Raw genomic sequence first — 20,081 nt, 5'->3', positions numbered from 1 at the left:
GTGTCTCAAACGCAAGCATAGTTTAAGCTACATACATATATGTATGCCTAATCTCACACCCAGATACTTATTTACATGCATAGATCTGTACAAACATTCATACATACATATGTACATCGTGTACTTAGGTGATTGTGTGTAACTGTGTACCAACTAAGTGGCACAAACATAGTTCGAACCGATGTCTCAATGTACAAACAAAAGATAGAATACTAAACCGCATCCTGGCATTGGCGGCATCACTAGAGTTAGAGAATATAAACTTGCTGTAATATTTATCGATGCTCTTTAAGGCATGCCGAACAGAATTCACAATAAACTCAAAATATAGTTGGAAATACTGCTGTGGAGTGTGAACTCCAAAGAGGATTAGGTATCCATCAGTTAAGGTTTTCTTTTACTTTCTAGACCCACATCCGGGTGCTTACTTTTATTTTGTATTAAGTTCTCAGTGTTGATTTACATAAAATGGCACTCAGGCATTCCTAGTTAGTACATTTAATTTAGTTAGCGTTTCTTAACTCTTTGTTTTGTTTGTATTTTCTTTGTGTTTGTGCTTCTCCGTATACGTATCGAAAAATAATTTGACTCTTGACCTTGACTCAGTAGCCGGGATAGGGCGATGGCTGCTGACTGCAGCCGGTGGAGGCGCTGGTGCACTTGCAGCTCTTGCCCGAGGGAGCCTTGCGGTTCACCAGACAGAGTCGGGCGTCTGTGCAGCCACCGTTGTTGATCTGACAGGGGCTCTGGTACTGCGGGCAGTTCTGCTCGACGACCGTCATGCCGTACATCTTGTGGCTGCCAAAGAATGGGGTCTGAATGGGCTTCTGGCGGGTTCCCAGGGCGTCAACGCTCTCCAGTTTCTTGCTGGAAAATATTTCAATTAACTGAAGGAAGCGCGATGGGGCTAAGAGGCTCTCACGTGGTCCAGTCGGTCCAGTAAAACTGATCGTGGGTAAAGGTGAGGCCGAATGGATAGGACAGCTCGTTGGAAATGGTGCGGGTCTGGCGGTTCTGTGGATGGATGCACTCCACCTTCTTGGTTCCCGCATCCGCGTAGCACAACTCGCCGCTGTTCTCCAGCACCACCAGAGAGTTGGGCAGGGTGACGGCATCCTTGCCCAGCAGCAGTTCGCGTCCAGTGCCGTCCAAGTCGGAGAACTCAATCTTGGGCGAGGAGCGATCCCAGTCCGACCAGAAGAGCTTTCTGTGAATCGAAAAGAGAGTCACAAATGCTGAGCTTCAGGTATGTGTCGACAGTGCTTACTCTCTGTAGGGATCCACGGCGATGCCGCGAGGATTCACCAGCTGCTTGCTGATAACCACCGCACGCAGCGTGGGATCGTCCAGGCTGGCCACCTCAATTGTGTCCTTGACGGAGTCAGTCCAGTAGAGCCGACGGGAAATCACATCAATGGCAATGCCCTCGGGCGACTCAATGTCTAAGCGATACGGGAAAAGCAAACATTAGGCAGAGCTCCTCCCAGAGACCTGGACCTAGGCCGGCTTACCCGTGGTGATGAAGGGACGGGCGTCGGTGCCATCGTACTTGGCACTCACAATCTTCTTGGCCGAGATGTCGCCCCAGTAGACGCGACCCTCCACGCAGTCCTTGTCCAGGCCGATGGCCATCGAGGCCACCGAAATGGGCAGAACATTGCGTCCGTTGAGCGGAACTCGGACAATGACCACGCCCTGGCTGACAATGAGGAAGTCCGAGTCATGCTGCTGCCGCTCGAAGCACACGGAGCCGTTTCCATAGAAACCTGCAAGGAGAACAGTTCAAAGTGAGTACGAGTAGGCTCTGCCAATTCCAGTTCATTCAGTCTCCATTCTCGACTCGGAATTCTCATATTTTTCCTTTGCCTAAGCCCAACAAAATTTCCAGTTTCGTTTTCGATTCAACCAAAGAGCCCCCAGCATGCGTCTTGTTCAGAAAATGCTCACGAAGATGTCGCGCCTGTCAGGCAGCAACTCCCTGCGTTGTGCAACGATGCGGCATCAGATCGGCGCCAGGCTGAAGCGCCGCCCGACTGTGGCAGACCGCCGTTTTGCACAGAACATGAACGAAGAAGTGAAGAAGCCAGGATCGGCCCTGGTGTCGATGCGTGAGTTCTTCATGCATCCCCAGACATGGGACCGGAACAATGGCTACTTTAACGTGGTGCTGGCCCTGTCCATATTCGGCTTTTGCTTCTTCAACTCGTGCTGTCCCAGCGAGGAGAAGGTCGCCACAACTGACAAGCTGCCAGTCCCGCCCAAGAAGTGAAGACTCACTCACCTTGATTGCACGCGCACACCAGGCCGGAGTTGGTCGAGTGGCACTTGGCGTTCATGTCGCAGAGCGTGGGGTTGTTGAGGCAATTCTGCTCCTCGATGCACACGTAGCCATCGCCATGGTATCCGGCGATGCACTGGCACTCGTAATTGGCGGGATCCCTGAAAGCAGAAAATATAAATAAAACATGAGAACAAACCTCGTGATCGCCTCTCTTGCTGTTGCAGTGAACTTACTCTGTTGGCTCGCAGGTGGCATGAATGCCGCAGGTATTCCTCACATTGCAGGGCGTGGGTTTGCTGAGGCAACCCACCAGAGCATCACCCTGATAGCCCTCGAGGCAGTCGCAGTACTGAACGCTCTGCACCGAGTCCCATTTGCAGATGGCATTGGAGCCGCAGAAAACGGTGCCGCAACGGCCGGCCGGCACGCACCTGTCGCTCACATCGCGCTCGTAGTCCTCCTGGCACTGGCACACGCCGGAATCACAGAAGGCGTTCTCCCCACAATGCTCCGCGGACTCGCACTCCGGTGCCAGCTGGCAGCGGTAGCCATCGCCCTCGTAGCCGCGCTCGCACACGCACTCGGACTTGCCCTCTTGATCGTTGTAGGTGCACGTGGCATGAGCGTCGCAGATCTCGGGTTTCTACAAGCAGGTCAGGATTTATACTAAAGTGTTGGATAGGGTTCGTGTCGTATCTGCACTTACAATCGCGCAGGAATCATCGATGGGCTCGCAGGCATAGCCGTCGCCGCTGAAGCCCGCGTTGCAGGTGCAAATGTGACGCAGCTCGTGGTCGTACCAGGCGCAAGTTGCATTTATGTGGCAGTTGGCATCCACATCGCACGGAACTACAAGAGGTGAGTCATTAAGTGACCCAAAATCAAGTTGTTCCTGCACTCACCCAAGTCTCCGTTCTTCTCCAAGTCGGTATCCAGCGTGTAGCGACAAATGTGACCATCGTCGGTGATTTGGTAGCCCTCCGGGCAGCGACAGTTGCCGAGAAAGTCGCACGACGGATCCACCTCCGGATCGAGCAGAATGGGAACGCAGCGTCCGCGCTCCCAGGCCTCGTCATGGCCGCACAGATTGGAGCACTGGTAGCCATCGCCAGTGAAGCTTTCACGGCATGTGCAGCGTCCCTCAACGCAGTCGGCATCGGGAGAGCAGCGCTGGAAGGATGGAGATTCAGAGAGTTCAGATTTGGCCAGAGAATGAGTGAATGGCAGTCCTTGCACTCACATAACACTCATCCGATTGTGCGTGGCCCTGTTCCTCCTCACTTGCATTGGGATAGGGATAGGGATACTGGTTGGCATCGGAATTACCATCTGGATTCGCATTGGGATCAGACTCGTTCTCGTTCTCGTTCTCAGTTTCGTTCTCAGAGCTTGGTTCATCGACTGCCACCTGGTTGGCTGGAGTGGAGTACTCAATGTTGTCGGCGGTGTTGTCGCCGTCTCTGGCACTCTCACTGCTGTTGGACAGGCATCTGTAGCCGTTACCCTGGAATCCCTCGGAGCAGAAGCAAGTGAATCCGCCCTCGTTGTTCTCGCAGAGAGCATTCTCATCGCACACATGGGTGCCCAGGGCGCACTCGTCCACGTCCACACAGACCTCGAGGCCGCGCTCGTCCAGCTGGGCGGCGTAGCCGTGGCGACAGTCGCAGCGGTAGGTATCCTCATACGGCACACAGACGGAGTTCTCCACGCACTGGCCGGTGCCGTCGGTGCAGGCATTGGACTCGGCATCCACACCGATCTTGCTCATGGCGCTGATGCGCAGCGCCTGGTCACGCTCCACAAAGTCCAGGGCGATCTTGGAGACCTTCTGCATGACGCTGGTGTCGGATGGATCGGCCTCGTCGTCGCGCAGGCAGCTCTGGTACAGAATGCGCTGGTCCACCTGGAAGCTGATCACACGCTGCTCCTCCACCAGCTCCAGCTGATGCGACTGCACGGACTGCAGCTCGCCGGGCCGCACGAAGCGATACTCATCGATGTAGTCGGGCAGGTGGAGGGTGGCACCCGACTGGACGGTTGGCACCTCGCCGTAGATCTCGATTTTGACGGCCAGCTGGTCCCAGTAGTTGAGGCCCTGGAAGGTCTGGTTCACGTGCAGCGTCTCCCCCGACTCGAACTGGATGCGCGAGATGTGCTCGTAGTCGCCGCCCGTCAGCTGGTAGCCATTCGAGGCTCCATTCACCGACTTGGCGAACAGCCAGGGCACGGTCGTGAGCAGCGGCAGGATCAGCCGGATCTGGGCACCCTGCTCCACGCTCAGTGGGTTGATGGTCGTGTAGGATCTGGCATCGGTGGTCACAACGTACGACTGCAGCTTGGCCTGCTCGTCCACCGGGTGGCCGTTCAGCTCACCCGCCAGCGTGCCCGTCACACGAATGGGCAGATCATTGGCCAGACAAGCCTTGCCGTTGCCATAGAATCCCGGTTCGCAGACGCAGCAATAGCCCTCGGCCTTGTCGTGGCACTGAGCCTTGTCGTGGCACTGATGTCCGTTCACCTGGCAGCTCAGGGCCAGAGCGGGCGACTCTGTCCACGTCTCTGCATTGTCGGGGATACGCACGTTCTGCTGTGCCGCCACTGGAGCCACCTCGAACAGCCAGACACCGGACACACCCAGGTTGGTGCTCTCGCTAAGGAAACGGGCCTGCAAAAGGTAACAGAAATCAATTGTAGATCCCCCCATTGTGGCACTCTCTCTCTGGCACTTACATTCGCCGATCCAGATCCATTCAGGCTGTAGTAACGTCCGTCCTCAGCCACGAAACCAGCCTGAGCGCGAATGTCGGGCAGGCCAAGGCCCAAGGACTCGCCCTGGAGCCAGTTGAGGCCGCCCTCTGGGTAGATGAACTGCACAAAGGTCTGCCGTTCGTTGGCAATCAGCGCCACTTGGAACGTGTTCACCTTGTCCGTTTTGGAGTCGAAGTAGCCGACGTTGTGCCAGGTGGCCACAACCACTTGTTGCGCCTCGAATGCGGCCTGCTCGCTGAAGGCGTAGCGCACCAGCTGCGAGGCTCTGTCCAGGGTGGCAGGATCCTTGGTCTGGAATAGCGAGATGGAGGTCTCATCCCCGCTGTTCGATGTATCCACGTTCGAGTAGAAGGCGGCTATCGAGGGATACTCCAGGGGGAAGGGCTGATTCAAGTACTCGGGGAACTCCACGTTGAACGTCAGGATTCCATTGGTATTGATCTGTGTGACGGGAAAGCGGAGACAAGCCCAAAGGGAAGTTAGGAAGTGCGCATCAGGGATCACAGTCAGTTCAAGTGGAAGTACTTGGCATTGCCATATGGCACTTCAAAGATGCATTCTAGAACCCCTCCGTGAAGTGCTAACGGGCCACTTAACTCCAGAGTGGGCATTCTCATGGCGGAAAGCAAGCAGCAACAAACCATTAACAAGGCGGCAAATGATCATTTCAAGGGATGCGATAAGTGATCTCCGACGGGACTGGGCCCGGGACTGGCCCTCTAACTAATTGACTCCCACGCCAGAAGCAGCAACCACATCCGCAATCCTCTGGCTGCAATTAGTTCGATCCAGTTTCCCCCCCTACAGCCCCAACTCCAGCATACCCACAGCGATGCATTCCTTCTGTATAAACAACAATTTTTGTGTGTTTGAGCAGAATGAAATTGGAATTGGAATTGGAGCACAGGTGTTCGAAATGTGGCAGCACTGACAGGCCGCGGCCCCAAGCATAAATCTGACTGCACCTCCAGGATAGGCCGGCACCACGGGCGCACCTCAGCTCCGCGGGCCGTTGGCATGTTGCAACGTGTCTGCTGCACTGGCAAATGGTTGCCAAACCAAAGCATCTGCCGGGGTGCTCGGAATTTCTCGGCATCTTTTGGCAGGTGATTTGTGGCCTTGTTTGTTGTTTCTACGCAATTTGGTAAATGTTAAGAGTCTGTGGCGTGGCTTTTGTTTGTAGTTCCATTGATTATCCACGGACAGACACTTTGCAAGGAATATTTAACCATTCTTCGGGCAGAAAGATGCATTACAAATCGAATCTGGTGAGGCTTTTGTGTGCAAGCAAAACAAATGCTTATCAGAAAGTATATGCACGAGTTCCCCCTTGGGTATAGTACTTTTTGAGTGAACTCTCGAAAGTATCTAACCTCTCTCCCGGTTATTCACACGATCATTGACGATGACGGAATCTATTAATATAATTTTGGAATGGAGCAGCGCTTTGAAGCGGCTGTCGGGCGGGCACTTCTTTGCGAGACTACTCCCGGTTGGAATTCCAAGTGAAATTTATGTTTAGTATCTATGGCCTATGGCCATAATAAAACGCACCGATTCCGATTCTGTGCCGCGTGCTATTTTTCTACGTCAGACACATAAATTCAGTTAATTAACTAACAAATACAAAGCACAGCAACAAAAGACAAGAGACAAAAGACAAAAGACAAATAAGCTACAGAAATAGGCGACACTCTCGCACTCTCGACAGGCGGCGGCGGAGAACTCATAATTCTCGATGCCAAGTGCTGAAACACTCAGAACAGAAATGCTCAGGGAACTCTGGCAGACGGCCAAGGCGGCACAGCGACATCACACATCACATCAGATCACATCAATGGGTTCTCGTTTTGCCTAGGCTTTTGCCCGCCATCCATGGATATGGACCACCCTCAAGAGCGTGTAAATTGTACATGTGCTCCAAGACTGCGGCTGCGGCTACCTAAGAGTATCGAAATAAATGTTGATTTTGACACTCGTGGGTGCTGCTGCTGCTGCTGCTGCTGTGTGGAAATCGATGTCCGTCCTGTCATGTTTTGCCGAAAATTAATGTCGTCTATAAATAAAATACTCGGAACACAACAAACACATGCTCCGTCCACCGAAATAGAATGTCTTCCACACCGACTTTAAGCTGGAAACTATTGATCTGTTGTGTATGGGTACTCGTATGTACGACTGAGAGTGTGTGCATAATGATTGACCGAACACGCTTATCAGCGATCGGGCGAATGCCTTATCGTCTACTGCAAAAATTCATTCAGCGCAGTGCACAATTTTGAAGCTACTTTGTAGCGTGTAGCCTCGACTGGACACACTTTTACTCACATAGAGCTGCTCGTACTGCTCGCCATAGAAGCTGATTGGCTGCTCCAATTGCAGGACGGTGCGTTCGCTGTCGCCCTTGGGCAGGAACTGGATGCTGCCCGAGGAGGCTCCATCGTCGACGAACTCGTACAGCTCATTGGAGCGCAGGCTGTCCAGATAGTGCTCGAACTGTCCGCTGACCAGGATGGGGCTGCAGCACACCACCGCCAGCAGCAACAGCAGCCAGGGACACAGTTTGTTGCTTAAGTACATCATTTGGGATTTTTTGTATGTGTTTTTGTGGATTAAGTGCTCGATTCTCGATTCTCGATTTTAATATTCACTCGAGAGGATTTCACAATTTTGCCAACGGCATTTTCACGCGGACACACGGAACACAGCACACACCGAACCGAGATGGTACGAGACGAATTCTTGAAACACTTTTGCTTTCCGCCCCAAGTTTGATCCAAAAATATAGAGAATTTATAAATAAAGTGCCACTGGCCGCACCGCACTATCTGCGCATAACAATTTCTATATGCACGGTCTATGGTTTATGGTTTATGGTCTTTGGTCTCTGTCTGTCTGACTTTTTGGAACTGGTCGCTCCAAGTGGCGACTGTCTCCTGCGCCTCCTTCTGCTTCTTTGTTGCCTTCTTGTGGCTTTCGGTTCCTCTACACGCGAGACCGAACGAACCGCACGCTTTGACAACAGAATTTCGATTGACTCGCCGCTGCTGCCCTGTGGATTCTTCGGGTCGGGTCGGTGCTCGTCTAACCGTTACATGCGCCACGCCACGGCACTCCCTGTGCTGTCTGGCTGTCTGACTGTCTGGCTGTGTGCGTGCGAGTGCGAGTCTGTTCCCGTTTCCCTGTGTGTGGAGTGGATGCCACATAGCGTGAACGTTGCAGGCTGCCTGGAGTCTGCTCCAATTGCCTTGGGGCCGTATGCTTCGGGTTAGCTGTTGCAGTTCGAATAACATCCACAAATGCCAGAAGACGGAGAGAGCGCGGAATGCTAATCAATGATTTGATTACACTGCCTAACAAAAAGCCAAAGAAACATCCGCATTTCAATTTAAATGTGTACATATTTATTTATTATACCCGGTACTCGAAGAGTAAATAGAAGAAGGAAACGTTTCCGACCCCATAAAGTATATATATTCTTGATCAGCATCAATAGCCGAGTCGATTGAGCCATGTCTGTCTGTCCGGCTGTCCGTCTGTCTGTCCGTCCGTCCGTCTGTCCGTCTTGTTTGTGGGCTAGTTCTCAGAGACTATAAGAGCTAGAGCCACCAAATTTTGGCACCAGACTGCTGTATGCTCACACTGAAACCAGTGTATTTCAAAAATGAGCCCCGCCCCCTTCCGCCCCCGCAAAAGGGCGAAAACCTCCCAAATCTACAATTTTGAAGATAACAGAAAACTAAAAACGCCATTCCGTAGGGAATGACCATATCTATCAGATCACCAAATTGGGATCCGATCGGATCATTATTATAGCCACAATGATTACTGGTGATCTATGCGCGATATTTTTCAAATTTTTCAATGTTATCACTTAATAAACATGTCTCTCTTAATAATTTACATACATTTACATACTGTAGACAAAGTCTCGCACTCGCTGGCCCATTGTGTGGGCGCTGACTTGGCCATGGGCGCAGGCATAGCTGTGAAGTTCAAGGAGGTCTGCGGCAAGGTCGATGAGCTGCGTGCCCAGAAGGCGGCCAGCGGTGATGTGGCTGTGCTCAAGGATAATGATCGCTACATTTACTATCTGGTGACGAAGCCACAAAGCTGGGGAAAACCAACATACGAGTCGCTGCAGTCATCTCTGGAGCAGATGTGCGAACACATGGTGAGTGGCTTGCGCTAACTTTTAGATCAATTCTTTGCTTATGCATTTCGAACCTTTTCGCAGCGCAAGAACATCGTTAAGCAGCTGGCCATACCGCGCATCGGTTGCGGTATTGATGGCTTGGAATGGGACAAAGTCAGCGGCGTTCTGGAGTACGTGTTCGGGCAGGAGCAGCTGGAGATTGTCGTCTACAACTTTGTGCCTCCACCAAGCAATTAAGAATCAATTCTAGGCGAAGATATCAAATAAAAGAAGTATACATATACATACATATACCTAACATCAATTGTATTTATTATGGGAATGGGAAATATGTGCAATTGAATCCTTAATCATTGATGTCCTTGAAGCGAGAGAGATTGAAAAGGATCGGGGAAGTTGTCCTGATTACGAAAAGGTGTGGCACATTCTGATCGGCCCACAAATATAGGAGAAAAGAAGAAAACAAAACTGTTCTGTCGTTGTTCTCAAAATTTGTTGTAAAAAAAAAAAACTTGTACATCAAAAGATGTTTTTGTTATTGTTGTACAACAAACACTTTCTTGTAGTGAACCAACCACGTAGTTAGCACAGTGGCGCTTCCGCGATCACGACGGCCATTTCTTAAACTAAAAATGCGTTCGCACAGTGGCGCCACCGTGATTATTACGGCCATTTATGGAACTAAAATATCGTAGTTCGAGAGTTGGCCGCTCTGTGTTGGGGCGCCACTGTGAAATTTTGAAATTGGTCCACTGAAATGGCCGAAAACAGAAAAACAGGCCAGGAAACAGGAAACAGGAAAATTTTCAGACAAAGTTCCAGGCGAACAGAAGTCAGCAGAAGGCAACTGGTTTCCATGTTTTTTCACACAAGTTTCCTTCTGCTGACTTCTGTTCGCCTGGTACTTGGTCTGAAAATGTTCCTGTTTTCGGCCAGGAAACAGGAAACAGGAAAATTTTCAGACAAAGTACCAGGCGAACAGAAGTCAGCAGAAGGTTACTGGTTTCCATGTTTTTTCACACAAGTTTCCTTCTGCTGACTTCTGTTCGCCTGGTACTTGGTCTGAAAATGTTCCTGTTTTCGGCCAGGAAACAGGAAACAGGAAAATTTTCAGACAAAGTACCAGGCGAACAGAAGTCAGCAGAAGGCAACTGGTTTCCATGTTTTTCACACAAGTTTCCTTCTGCTGACTTCTGTTCGCCTGGTACTTGGTCTGAAAATGTTCCTGTTTTCGGCCAGGAAACAGGAAACAGGAAAATTTTCAGACAAAGTACCAGGCGAACAGAAGTCAGCAGAAGGTTACTGGTTTCCATGTTTTTCACACAAGTTTCCTTCTGCTGACTTCTGTTCGCCTGGTACTTGGTCTGAAAATGTTCCTGTTTTCGGCCAGGAAACAGGAAACAGGAAACAGGAAAATTTTCAGACAAAGTACCAGGCGAACAGAAGTCAGCAGAAGGCAACTGGTTTCCATGTTTTTTCACACAAGTTTCCTTCTGCTGACTTCTGTTCGCCTGGTACTTTGTCTGAAAATGTTCCTGTTTTCGGCCAGGAAACAGGAAACAGGAAACAGGAAAATTTTCAGACAAAGTACCAGGCGAACAGAAGTCAGCAGAAGGCAACTGGTTTCCATGTTTTTTCACACAAGTTTCCTTCTGCTGACTTCTGTTCGCCTGGTACTTGGTCTGAAAATGTTCCTGTTTTCGGCCAGGAAACAGGAAACAGGAAAATTTTCAGACAAAGTACCAGGCGAACAGAAGTCAGCAGAAGGTTACTGGTTTCCATGTTTTTTCACACAAGTTTCCTTCTGCTGACTTCTGTTCGCCTGGTACTTGGTCTGAAAATGTTCCTGTTTCCGGCCAGGAAACAGGAAACAGGAAAATTTTCAGACAAAGTACCAGGCGAACAGAAGTCAGCAGAAGGCAACTGGTTTCCATGTTTTTTCACACAAGTTTCCTTCTGCTGACTTCTGTTCGCCTGGTACTTGGTCTGAAAATGTTCCTGTTTTCGGCCAGGAAACAGGAAACAGGAAACAGGAAAATTTTCAGACAAAGTACCAGGCGAACAGAAGTCAGCAGAAGGCAACTGGTTTCCATGTTTTTTCACACAAGTTTCCTTCTGCTGACTTCTGTTCGCCTGGTACTTGGTCTGAAAATGTTCCTGTTTTCGGCCAGGAAACAGGAAACAGGAAAATTTTCAGACAAAGTACCAGGCGAACAGAAGTCAGCAGAAGGCAACTGGTTTCCATGTTTTTCACACAAGTTTCCTTCTGCTGACTTCTGTTCGCCTGGTACTTGGTCTGAAAATGTTCCTGTTTTCGGCCAGGAAACAGGAAACAGGAAAATTTTCAGACAAAGTACCAGGCGAACAGAAGTCAGCAGAAGGTTACTGGTTTCCATGTTTTTCACACAAGTTTCCTTCTGCTGACTTCTGTTCGCCTGGTACTTGGTCTGAAAATGTTCCTGTTTTCGGCCAGGAAACAGGAAACAGGAAACAGGAAAATTTTCAGACAAAGTACCAGGCGAACAGAAGTCAGCAGAAGGCAACTGGTTTCCATGTTTTTCACACAAGTTTCCTTCTGCTGACTTCTGTTCGCCTGGTACTTTGTCTGAAAATGTTCCTGTTTTCGGCCAGGAAACAGGAAACAGGAAAATTTTCAGACAAAGTACCAGGCGAACAGAAGTCAGCAGAAGGCAACTGGTTTCCATGTTTTTCACACAAGTTTCCTTCTGCTGACTTCTGTTCGCCTGGTACTTGGTCTGAAAATGTTCCTGTTTTCGGCCAGGAAACAGGAAACAGGAAAATTTTCAGACAAAGTACCAGGCGAACAGAAGTCAGCAGAAGGCAACTGGTTTCCATGTTTTTTTCACACAAGTTTCCTTCTGCTGACTTCTGTTCGCCTGGTACTTTGTTTGAAAATGTTCCTGTTTTCGGCCAGGAAACAGGAAACAGAAAAATTTTCAGACAAAGTACCAGGCGAACAGAAGTCAGCAGAAGGCAACTGGTTTCCATGTTTTTTCACACAAGTTTCCTTCTGCTGACTTCTGTTCGCCTGGTACTTGGTCTGAAAATGTTCCTGTTTTCGGCCAGGAAACAGGAAACAGGAAACAGGAAAATTTTCAGACAAAGTACCAGGCGAACAGAAGTCAGCAGAAGGCAACTGGTTTCCATGTTTTTCACACAAGTTTCCTTCTGCTGACTTCTGTTCGCCTGGTACTTTGTCTGAAAATGTTCCTGTTTTCGGCCAGGAAACAGGAAACAGGAAACAGGAAAATTTTCAGACAAAGTACCAGGCGAACAGAAGTCAGCAGAAGGCAACTGGTTTCCATGTTTTTCACACAAGTTTCCTTCTGCTGACTTCTGTTCGCCTGGTACTTTGGTCTGAAAATGTTCCTGTTTTCGGCCAGGAAACAGGAAACAGGAAAATTTTCAGACAAAGTACCAGGCGAACAGAAGTCAGCAGAAGGCAACTGGTTTCCATGTTTTTCACACAAGTTTCCTTCTGCTGACTTCTGTTCGCCTGGTACTTGGTCTGAAAATGTTCCTGTTTTTCGGCCAGGAAACAGGAAACAGGAAAAATTTTCAGACAAAGTACCAGGCGAACAGAAGTCAGCAGAAGGCAACTGGTTTCCATGTTTTTTCACACAAGTTTCCTTCTGCTGACTTCTGTTCGCCTGGTACTTGGTCTGAAAATGTTCCTGTTTTCGGCCAGGAAACAGGAAACAGGAAAATTTTCAGACAAAGTACCAGGCGAACAGAAGTCAGCAGAAGGCAACTGGTTTCCATGTTTTTCACACAAGTTTCCTTCTGCTGACTTCTGTTCGCCTGGTACTTGGTCTGAAAATGTTCCTGTTTTCGGCCAGGAAACAGGAAACAGGAAAATTTTCAGACAAAGTACCAGGCGAACAGAAGTCAGCAGAAGGCAACTGGTTTCCATGTTTTTTCACACAAGTTTCCTTCTGCTGACTTCTGTTCGCCTGGTACTTGGTCTGAAAATTTTCCTGTTTCCTGTTTTTTGTTGTACAACAAACATTTTTTTGTTGTACAACAACAAGAAAAACAACTTTTATTGTACAACAACAACAACAACATCAGGTGACAACAACAACAGGATAATTTTGTTTTGTTGTTTTCTCCTTCGTTTGTGGTCTGATCAGGACATGCGACGCCTTCTCGTGATCGGGACAATGCCCCGGATCCTTTGCGATCACATCGGGTTCAAGGACATTAAGGATAATGCCTTTTTACCGTTGTTTTTAAATGCAACCCTTGCAACGCTATAGCTCGGCTGTGTCCTGTCGTATCAGGACATGCGACGCCTCCTCGTGATCGGGACAGTGTCCCGGATCCTTTGCGATCACATCGGGTTCAAGGACATTAAGGATAATGCCTTTTTACCGTTGTTTTTAAATGCAATCCTTGCAACGCTATAGCTCGGCTGTGTCCTGTCGTATCAGGACATGCCACGCCTCCTCGGAATCGGGAGAATCTCCTGTACCGTTTGCATCCATCAAGGACCTCAAGGACTTCAGGATATGGCTGTTTGACGCTATTTTGTAATAAGATTTTAGCCGCCTGAAAGTCTGCTATACTTTTCGCAATCAAAGCAGCCCCCAAAAGATACTTCATAAATTTGAAATAAATACGATAACAGCACCCCAAAAGTATGCTATGTTTTTTATTTGTAAAAAATATCGTTGGCCTTAACATATGTATGTTTACAGAATGGGAAATAAGGTATGTATGTACATCTGTGTATGTTGTGTATGCTAATGTTAACCTGCGCCTTATTCCGATTCAGTTTCACCATCAGAATTCAGCCACTTCCATGGGGAATCCGCACTACTGATTGCAGCAAAAGTAGGAGCCGCCAGCATTCCTCGATCTTCTGTGGGAATTCCGCCAAATCGGACATCTGTACATCGGAGAGCTGCGATCCTCAACCTCCATCTTCATGATGTCGCAAAGCGTTTCCCTGAAAAATATACAAAAAAAAGTATTGGTAATAAGAGAGCAACAATTTATCAATCCCCATTAGTGTATCAAACTTTAAATAAAATTAAATACTCTTTACCATAAAGAGACGATTGTAGGTCTTATTTGGCTGTGCTGGGGATGGGGATGCGCCTAGCCAGTTACGGCGTTCTAATTCCTACGAAATTAACTTCAGGCGGCACGTGCCGCTTGATTGCTCCTGCCCCCAAAATTCTCATCTCCATTCGAACTCCCTAGCGCAATCGCATGCCACCGTGAAGCGCCGCCATATCGAAAGACATAGAATCCACACCCAATGCTTACCCCATTCCACAGCTCTGTTGTGCGAGTCAAAAATAAACATACGGGGACTTCTGAGCCAGCGGCAGCGACGCAACGTCTGCGCCTTGACTGATGACGATCGTCTGTTGCCCCGAGGAGCTGAATCTGGAACTGGAACTGGGGCTGGAGTGCAGGGAGCGGCAGCTTGACTATTTATGATGCATTTCTCGGTTAATTAGTTGCAGCTGAAAGCAGACAGAATGGACACGGGATGTACGGGGGATGGGATGGGATGGCATGGAATGGGGCAATGCTTCCGCATGCATTTGTAAGGCATCAGCGTGATCATCATCATTGCCGTGGGCAACAAGAAAGTGCGTGTTTCTGCCTTCTCCATCATATTTGTGTTGCTATATTTGGAAGCGTTGAACATGGTGCCCCGCTTGATCGGTGATGGATGCCCTCGCCTTTTCATTTATCATTTATTTTCGAGTGCTGCCGCAGCGGCTAATGGAAGTGAAATGCATTCCAGGAACTGGAGCGGAACGGCGACACAGCCACTGGCACTGCACCCGTGATGCACTCTCCAGACATCAAACATATGACCAAATGATGCAGCACTTTTGCTTGGAATAATTAAACACGTAAATTAAGCCACAAATTAAAAACCATCAAATGTTACGCCAAATTACCCCGATGCCTTCCATTCTGAACCATAAAAGCCACCCCCCGACTCATCCGACTCATTGCCACACAAAGCGAATCGGACCATGAGACTCCAGCGGGTGTACGTCCGCGCACTGTGGCTGCTTCTCTTTTGCGGTTGGGCAATGGCCAAGTCTGTCCCTGATCTGGACGAGGATTGCGAACTCAACTCCGATACAATGGTGAATAAACTCTAAGATAGCACGTGGGGAAGGGACTTTCAAGTGCATTTAGCCATTCTTCCGCACTTACCCTTGCAGCACGACTTTTGCTGCGATCTGCACGACGAGAGTCCCCACTTCAGCGACTGCCAGATGGAGTGGCACGAGAAGATCCACTACACGACGGAGCAGGAGGAGCAGACCTACATGTTTGTGAGTACAGCCAGCCGATCAATTGGACCACAGCACCTCTCTGACCTCTCTTCGTGCAGTGCACCGCCGAGTGCACTTTCAATGGCACCGATTTCTTGGGCAGCAATCGCCAGTCGCTGGATCTCGCAGCGGTGCGGGAGCATTTGGAGAGCGAACTGGCCAACGATCAGGATGAGGCGCTGATGCATCGAACCTATGTCCAGTGCGATAAGCACGGTGAGTAGCCAATGGCTGCAGCTTGTCTGATTCGCTGATCGATTTCCCTTGCAGCTCTCTCGCTGCTGCCCCACAAGGGCGTCAGGTCGCTGGCCAAGCGCATGGCTCGCTTCGGATGCCATCCCTATGCTGGGCTTGTCATGGAGTGCGTGGCCAACGAGATGATCCTCAACTGCCCGGCCAAGCGCTTCCATCAGACGCCGCAGTGCGTGGAGACCCGCAACCAGCTGCGCCAATGCCAGCAGTACCTCAAGTACAGATCCTAGAGTGATCCGGAGTGAAATAAACAGTGGAACATAGGAAGATGTACGTGTTCAGCTTACAACATTTATTTCCTACTCGTCAACCTATGTACGACTTCCTTCAGTGCTAGCACGACTTGACCAGGTCCCCATCTAGTCGCAGCGTCGCACACAGCTTCAGTTGCTTGTCGAATCTTTTGTGGAACTTCTTTGCCTGCTTCTCGCTCAGCTCGTCCACAGCCACGTGCTTGGAGTACTTTTTCAGCAGCTTCTTTTTCAGCTTCTCCAGAAAGATGCCGTCAGCCTGCTTGGACACAATCTTGGCCAGCTGAGTGGGCCAGTCAAAGTCGTTGCTGCTGCCTTCGGATGCCTCGGGAGCGGCTTCCTCTTCCGCTTCGACTGCCACCTTTGACTTCTTCTTGGGAGGCGCCTCTGCCTCTGCCTCCGACTCCACCTCCTTCGTGCCGTTCTTCTTCTCGGCCTTGCCATTCTGAGACGCCTCCTTGGCTGCCTTGGCCCTGGCCAGCTCCTCCTGCTTGGCCTCCTTCATCTTGTTGAGCTCCTTCTCGAGTATGTCCCACACCTGGGTGGCCTGCTGTCGGGGCATGCGCATGCAGTTGCCCACAAAGTTCTCGAACTTGGCCTTCTTTCGGGGCACATTGTCGACGCTCTGCAGCCGCTGGAAGGCCGTGCGCAGCGCTGGCGTCAGGTTGTATTCGCTGCTGTCTAGAATGGCACGGATGATGTCCATCCAGCTCTCCTGTTTCTGTGCATTCTTGTTGCGCGACTCCTTGGCCACAAAACTCTGATTTTGGTTGGCGTACTTCTGGGCCTCTGAGATGCATTTCGTGTGGGCAACGTACTCCTCGCCGTAAAAGTCTTTGAGGCAGTCCATGCAGGAAACGTTCTTGTCTTTGCCGCGACAACGCGTCTGGTAGTGCTTCTCCACCGACGGCTTCTTCACGGACTCGCCGCATATGTTGCACGTGAAGAATACCATTTCCAGGCGGGTTTTTCTAGTTAATTTTTTTAGGAAATTCGAATAAATTTAGCGCCGGCACAAGCCAAACAAACGCACGTGGAGGAGAGTGTGACCGCTGTTCTGTTTAGCAGTAACACCGCAGAATTATCGATAAAATATACCGACAGACCCTCGGAAATATACCGAAATATACATAATTTCCAGGGCTGCAACGTATGCGCCAAGTTTGAAATCATGTAGAATTGTCATCGAACACTTTACAGTACTGCACAAATTGTACTTTCACTCTTTTTCCGCCAGATGCCGCAGTGTCGATTGCATGACTGTGTAGTTGCCGTATAGCAAGATGAATTCAAATTTACTGGATTTTTGTTTTCCTTGTTGATAATCATTTCTTATATAAAATGCAACAGGACTACTCACATAAAAAGTAGCCAAGTTGTTGATTTGTTCATTAAAAATGCGGCCTCAGCAAACATTATTGGACCCTAAAACATGCATACAATAATTTCGACACTGGACAAACAGCTGTTCATCGAGTAACAACACGCGACGACCGGCCACACCGTCAGAGTTCCGCGGGGCAAACGAAATACGAATGATTTTGTTGAAATTAGCGAGGACGCCGCTTTATGGAACACTACGAAAACTGAAAATGAGCAGCTCTGTGGCTGCCATTGCCTCGGCCACGGATCCGTTGACTGGGCCCAAGTACGAGCGAGAGCCGAATGTGCTGCGCAAGAAGCTGGCTTCGGTGGTGCCCGGCACGGTGAGCCTCCAGGTGCTCGGAGCCGGAGCCAATGGCTCCCCCAGTGCCGTCTATCTGTTCACGGACCAGTCCCGTTACCTGTTCAACTGCGGCGAAGGCACCCAGCGGCTGGCACACGAGTACAAGACGCGTCTGTCGCGCCTGGAGCAAATCTTCGTGACGCGCAACACGTGGGCAGCTGTGGGCGGACTGCCTGGCCTGGCGCTAACTATTCAGGATGCTGGCGTGCGCAGCGTGGGCCTGCACGGGCCGTCGCATCTCGCCACCATGCTGCAGTCGATGCGGCGCTTCGTTGTGCTCAAGAATCTGCAGATGCAAACGGTCGACTGCACCGCTGGCAGCTGCTTTGAGGACTCCATTCTGAAGGTGACTTCGCTGCCGCTGGAGAGCGTGCAGGATCCGGAGAAGGTGGTGATCAACTACATCTGCCAACTGAAGCCCCGTCCGGGTGCCCTCAACTTGGTCAAGTGTGTGGAGAAGGGCGTGCCGCCGGGTCCGCTTCTGGGGCAGCTAAAGAACGGCCACGACATCACGCTGCCCGATGGCAAGACGGTTCGTTCCGTGGATGTCACGGAGCCCGGCGAAACGGCGCTCTCCTTTGTGTTCCTCGATGTGCCCAGTGAGGACTACCTTGCCGGACTGCTTACCCATGCGAAGACCATCAAAGATCTGGGCGAACAGCAGCTCACGGAGGTGGCATTGGTGGTGCACTTTACTCCGCACGAAATCACCTGCTGTCCGGGCTATCAGAGCTTTCTGCGTAACAATTTCTCGCCTGGCACGCAGCACATTTACCTCAATTCCCCGCAAAACCAATTCTCGGGTTACGCGGCTGCCCACCGCATTCAGCATCAGCTGCACCAGCTGGCGCCTCAGATATTTCCACTCCTCAGGGAGCAGCTGCCCTGCCAGAGTCAGAATCTTAGCCAGAACCTGAAGAAAACGAAGCTGAATGAGGCAGACCCCGATGACGAGGTGGATGCAAGCACGGAAACGGAACAGGGCGTGGTGTCCATGACGAGCTTCCACCTGCGTCCCAAGAAGGGTGAGTACCACAGCAGATATCCATTCTGATACACTGATCTCACTTGCATTTCACATAGGTCTCGATCAAACTCTCGCAGCCAAACTTACGCCAGAGGAGTATGTGAAGGAGACGCATGCCGTGCCCGGCTTCACGGAGCTGTTGGCCAAGTTGAAGGCCGAAACCGACTTCACAGCTGTATCCCCTGACAGCAGCTACCCAAGAATCATCTTCCTGGGCACGGGCTCCTGCATTCCCAACAAGACGCGCAACGTCAGCTCCATTCTGATCCAGACTGCGGCGGAGGCTTTCATGCTGCTCGACTGCGGAGAGGGAACGTACGGGCAGATTGTGCGGCTCTATGGCAGCACAAAAGCCGCAGAGGTGCTGCGGCAGCTGCAGGCTGTGTACGTGTCTCACCTGCACGCGGATCACCACATTGGACTGATTGGGTTGCTGAGGGAGCGCCGACAACTGTCCCCGATGGCTCCGCCGCTTCTGCTGTTAGCTCCCCGGCAGATCGAGCCATGGCTGCAGTTCTACCATCGCCAAATCGAGGAGATTGAGGATGCGTACACTTTGATGGGCAACGGAGAGCTCTTGGCAAGTCCCCTGACTGGAGAGGCAGTGGAACCGTTGGGCATAACTGCGATTGCCACCTGTCTGGTCAGGCACTGCACCAATTCCTTTGGCGTGAGCCTCACCCTGAAGGCCAAACACGATGGCGAGCCCATCAAGATCACCTACAGCGGCGACACCATGCCCTGCCTAGACCTCATCGAGCTGGGACGCAACTCCACCGTTCTCATTCACGAGGCCACCATGGAGGACGATCTGGAGGAGGAGGCGCGCATCAAGACGCACAGCACCATCTCCCAGGCCATCCAGCAGGGACGCAACATGGGAGCCAAGCACACAATTCTCACCCATTTCTCGCAGCGCTACGCCAAGTGCCCGCGCCTGCCCAGTGTGGAGGATATGCAACAGGTGGCCATCGCCTTCGACAACATGCAGGTGACTGTGGAGGACCTGCAGGACTATCACAAGCTCTATCCCCCGCTACTGGCCATGTATGCGGAATATACCGAGGAGCTGGAGCAGCGGGCGGTCAAGCGAGAGCTGAAGCAGGAGCGAAAACGAAAGTTGGCACAAACGTGATTGCCAGCAGCCAGCAGCCAGAAGGAGGCATGTAGTTGCCGGTCTACTGTTTAGCTTATGTTAAGGAAGGAATGTCTGTCAAATAGCCTTTTAAATGTAATCCCAAATGAAGAATATATAATTTGTATATACTCAGCAACTGTTTTGGATAT

General features: G+C 50.5%; 6 protein-coding genes across 8 annotated transcripts; 4 read left to right on the top strand and 2 right to left on the bottom strand.

Moving 5' to 3' along the window:
* Positions 1-384: 384 nt before the first annotated feature.
* Positions 385-8,104, bottom strand: LOC117892345 (nidogen). Of its 2 annotated transcripts, XM_034798543.1 has the most exons (11): positions 7,379-8,103; positions 5,012-5,491; positions 3,522-4,946; positions 3,184-3,451; positions 2,988-3,130; positions 2,515-2,924; positions 2,282-2,439; positions 1,512-1,766; positions 1,268-1,442; positions 923-1,207; positions 385-867 (listed from the first exon to the last, which is right to left on the bottom strand). In XM_034798543.1, exons 1-11 carry the CDS (start codon positions 7,631-7,633, stop codon positions 603-605), a joined length of 4,119 nt encoding a protein of 1,372 aa, XP_034654434.1. In that variant the 5' UTR covers positions 7,634-8,103; the 3' UTR covers positions 385-602. The 2 variants fall into 2 exon arrangements, with proteins under 2 accessions (XP_034654434.1, XP_034654435.1); XM_034798544.1 differs by lacking the exon at positions 385-867 and having other exon boundaries at positions 1,120-1,203; positions 1,264-1,442; positions 7,379-8,104.
* Positions 1,891-2,484, top strand: LOC117892361. Its single transcript, XM_034798569.1, has one exon. The coding sequence runs from the start codon at positions 1,922-1,924 to the stop codon at positions 2,267-2,269; it is 348 nt and encodes a 115-aa protein (XP_034654460.1). The 5' UTR covers positions 1,891-1,921; the 3' UTR covers positions 2,270-2,484.
* On the top strand, positions 7,025-19,990 carry LOC117892348 (ribonuclease Z, mitochondrial). Of its 2 annotated transcripts, XM_034798548.1 has the most exons (3): positions 7,025-7,028; positions 17,553-18,792; positions 18,851-19,990. In XM_034798548.1, exons 2-3 carry the CDS (start codon positions 17,577-17,579, stop codon positions 19,927-19,929), a joined length of 2,295 nt encoding a protein of 764 aa, XP_034654439.1. In that variant the 5' UTR covers positions 7,025-7,028; positions 17,553-17,576; the 3' UTR covers positions 19,930-19,990. The 2 variants fall into 2 exon arrangements, with proteins under 2 accessions (XP_034654439.1, XP_034654438.1); XM_034798547.1 differs by lacking the exon at positions 7,025-7,028 and having other exon boundaries at positions 17,530-18,792.
* On the top strand, positions 8,930-9,481 carry LOC117892360 (ADP-ribose glycohydrolase OARD1-like). Its single transcript, XM_034798568.1, has 2 exons — positions 8,930-9,224; positions 9,288-9,481. The coding sequence occupies exons 1-2, from the start codon at positions 8,934-8,936 to the stop codon at positions 9,441-9,443; spliced, it is 447 nt and encodes a 148-aa protein (XP_034654459.1). The 5' UTR covers positions 8,930-8,933; the 3' UTR covers positions 9,444-9,481.
* LOC117892356 lies at positions 15,230-16,052 on the top strand. Its single transcript, XM_034798562.1, has 4 exons — positions 15,230-15,346; positions 15,425-15,538; positions 15,598-15,754; positions 15,809-16,052. Exons 1-4 carry the CDS (start codon positions 15,230-15,232, stop codon positions 16,018-16,020), a joined length of 600 nt encoding a protein of 199 aa, XP_034654453.1. The 3' UTR covers positions 16,021-16,052.
* On the bottom strand, positions 16,062-17,093 carry LOC117892353 (uncharacterized protein C16C10.8). The gene has a single exon (XM_034798557.1). It carries the CDS (start codon positions 16,994-16,996, stop codon positions 16,124-16,126), a length of 873 nt encoding a protein of 290 aa, XP_034654448.1. The 5' UTR covers positions 16,997-17,093; the 3' UTR covers positions 16,062-16,123.
* Positions 19,991-20,081: the final 91 nt, after the last annotated feature.

Source organism: Drosophila subobscura, chromosome E, assembly GCF_008121235.1.
Source record: "Drosophila subobscura isolate 14011-0131.10 chromosome E, UCBerk_Dsub_1.0, whole genome shotgun sequence".
Taxonomy (NCBI): Eukaryota; Metazoa; Arthropoda; class Insecta; order Diptera; family Drosophilidae; genus Drosophila; species Drosophila subobscura.
Note: the sequence above shows the minus strand (reverse complement) of the source record. Positions and strands in the feature narration are given on the sequence as shown.

Coding starts and splice junctions, on each gene's coding strand:
- LOC117892360 (XM_034798568.1), top strand. CDS start 8,934: ATGTCTCTCTTAATAATTTACATACATTTACATACTGTAGACAAAGTC. Junction 9,225..9,287: donor AGCAGATGTGCGAACACATG/GTGAGTGGCTTG, acceptor ACCTTTTCGCAG/CGCAAGAACATCGTTAAGCA.
- LOC117892361 (XM_034798569.1), top strand. CDS start 1,922: ATGCGTCTTGTTCAGAAAATGCTCACGAAGATGTCGCGCCTGTCAGGC.
- LOC117892345 (XM_034798543.1), bottom strand. CDS start 7,633: ATGATGTACTTAAGCAACAAACTGTGTCCCTGGCTGCTGTTGCTGCTG. Junction 2,440..2,514: donor GCCACCTGCGAGCCAACAGA/GTAAGTTCACTG, acceptor TTCTGCTTTCAG/GGATCCCGCCAATTACGAGT. Junction 1,443..1,511: donor CCGTCCCTTCATCACCACGG/GTAAGCCGGCCT, acceptor CGTATCGCTTAG/ACATTGAGTCGCCCGAGGGC.
- LOC117892353 (XM_034798557.1), bottom strand. CDS start 16,996: ATGGTATTCTTCACGTGCAACATATGCGGCGAGTCCGTGAAGAAGCCG.
- LOC117892356 (XM_034798562.1), top strand. CDS start 15,230: ATGAGACTCCAGCGGGTGTACGTCCGCGCACTGTGGCTGCTTCTCTTT. Junction 15,347..15,424: donor AACTCAACTCCGATACAATG/GTGAATAAACTC, acceptor TTACCCTTGCAG/CACGACTTTTGCTGCGATCT. Junction 15,539..15,597: donor AGGAGCAGACCTACATGTTT/GTGAGTACAGCC, acceptor CTCTTCGTGCAG/TGCACCGCCGAGTGCACTTT.
- LOC117892348 (XM_034798548.1), top strand. CDS start 17,577: ATGATTTTGTTGAAATTAGCGAGGACGCCGCTTTATGGAACACTACGA. Junction 18,793..18,850: donor CCACCTGCGTCCCAAGAAGG/GTGAGTACCACA, acceptor CATTTCACATAG/GTCTCGATCAAACTCTCGCA.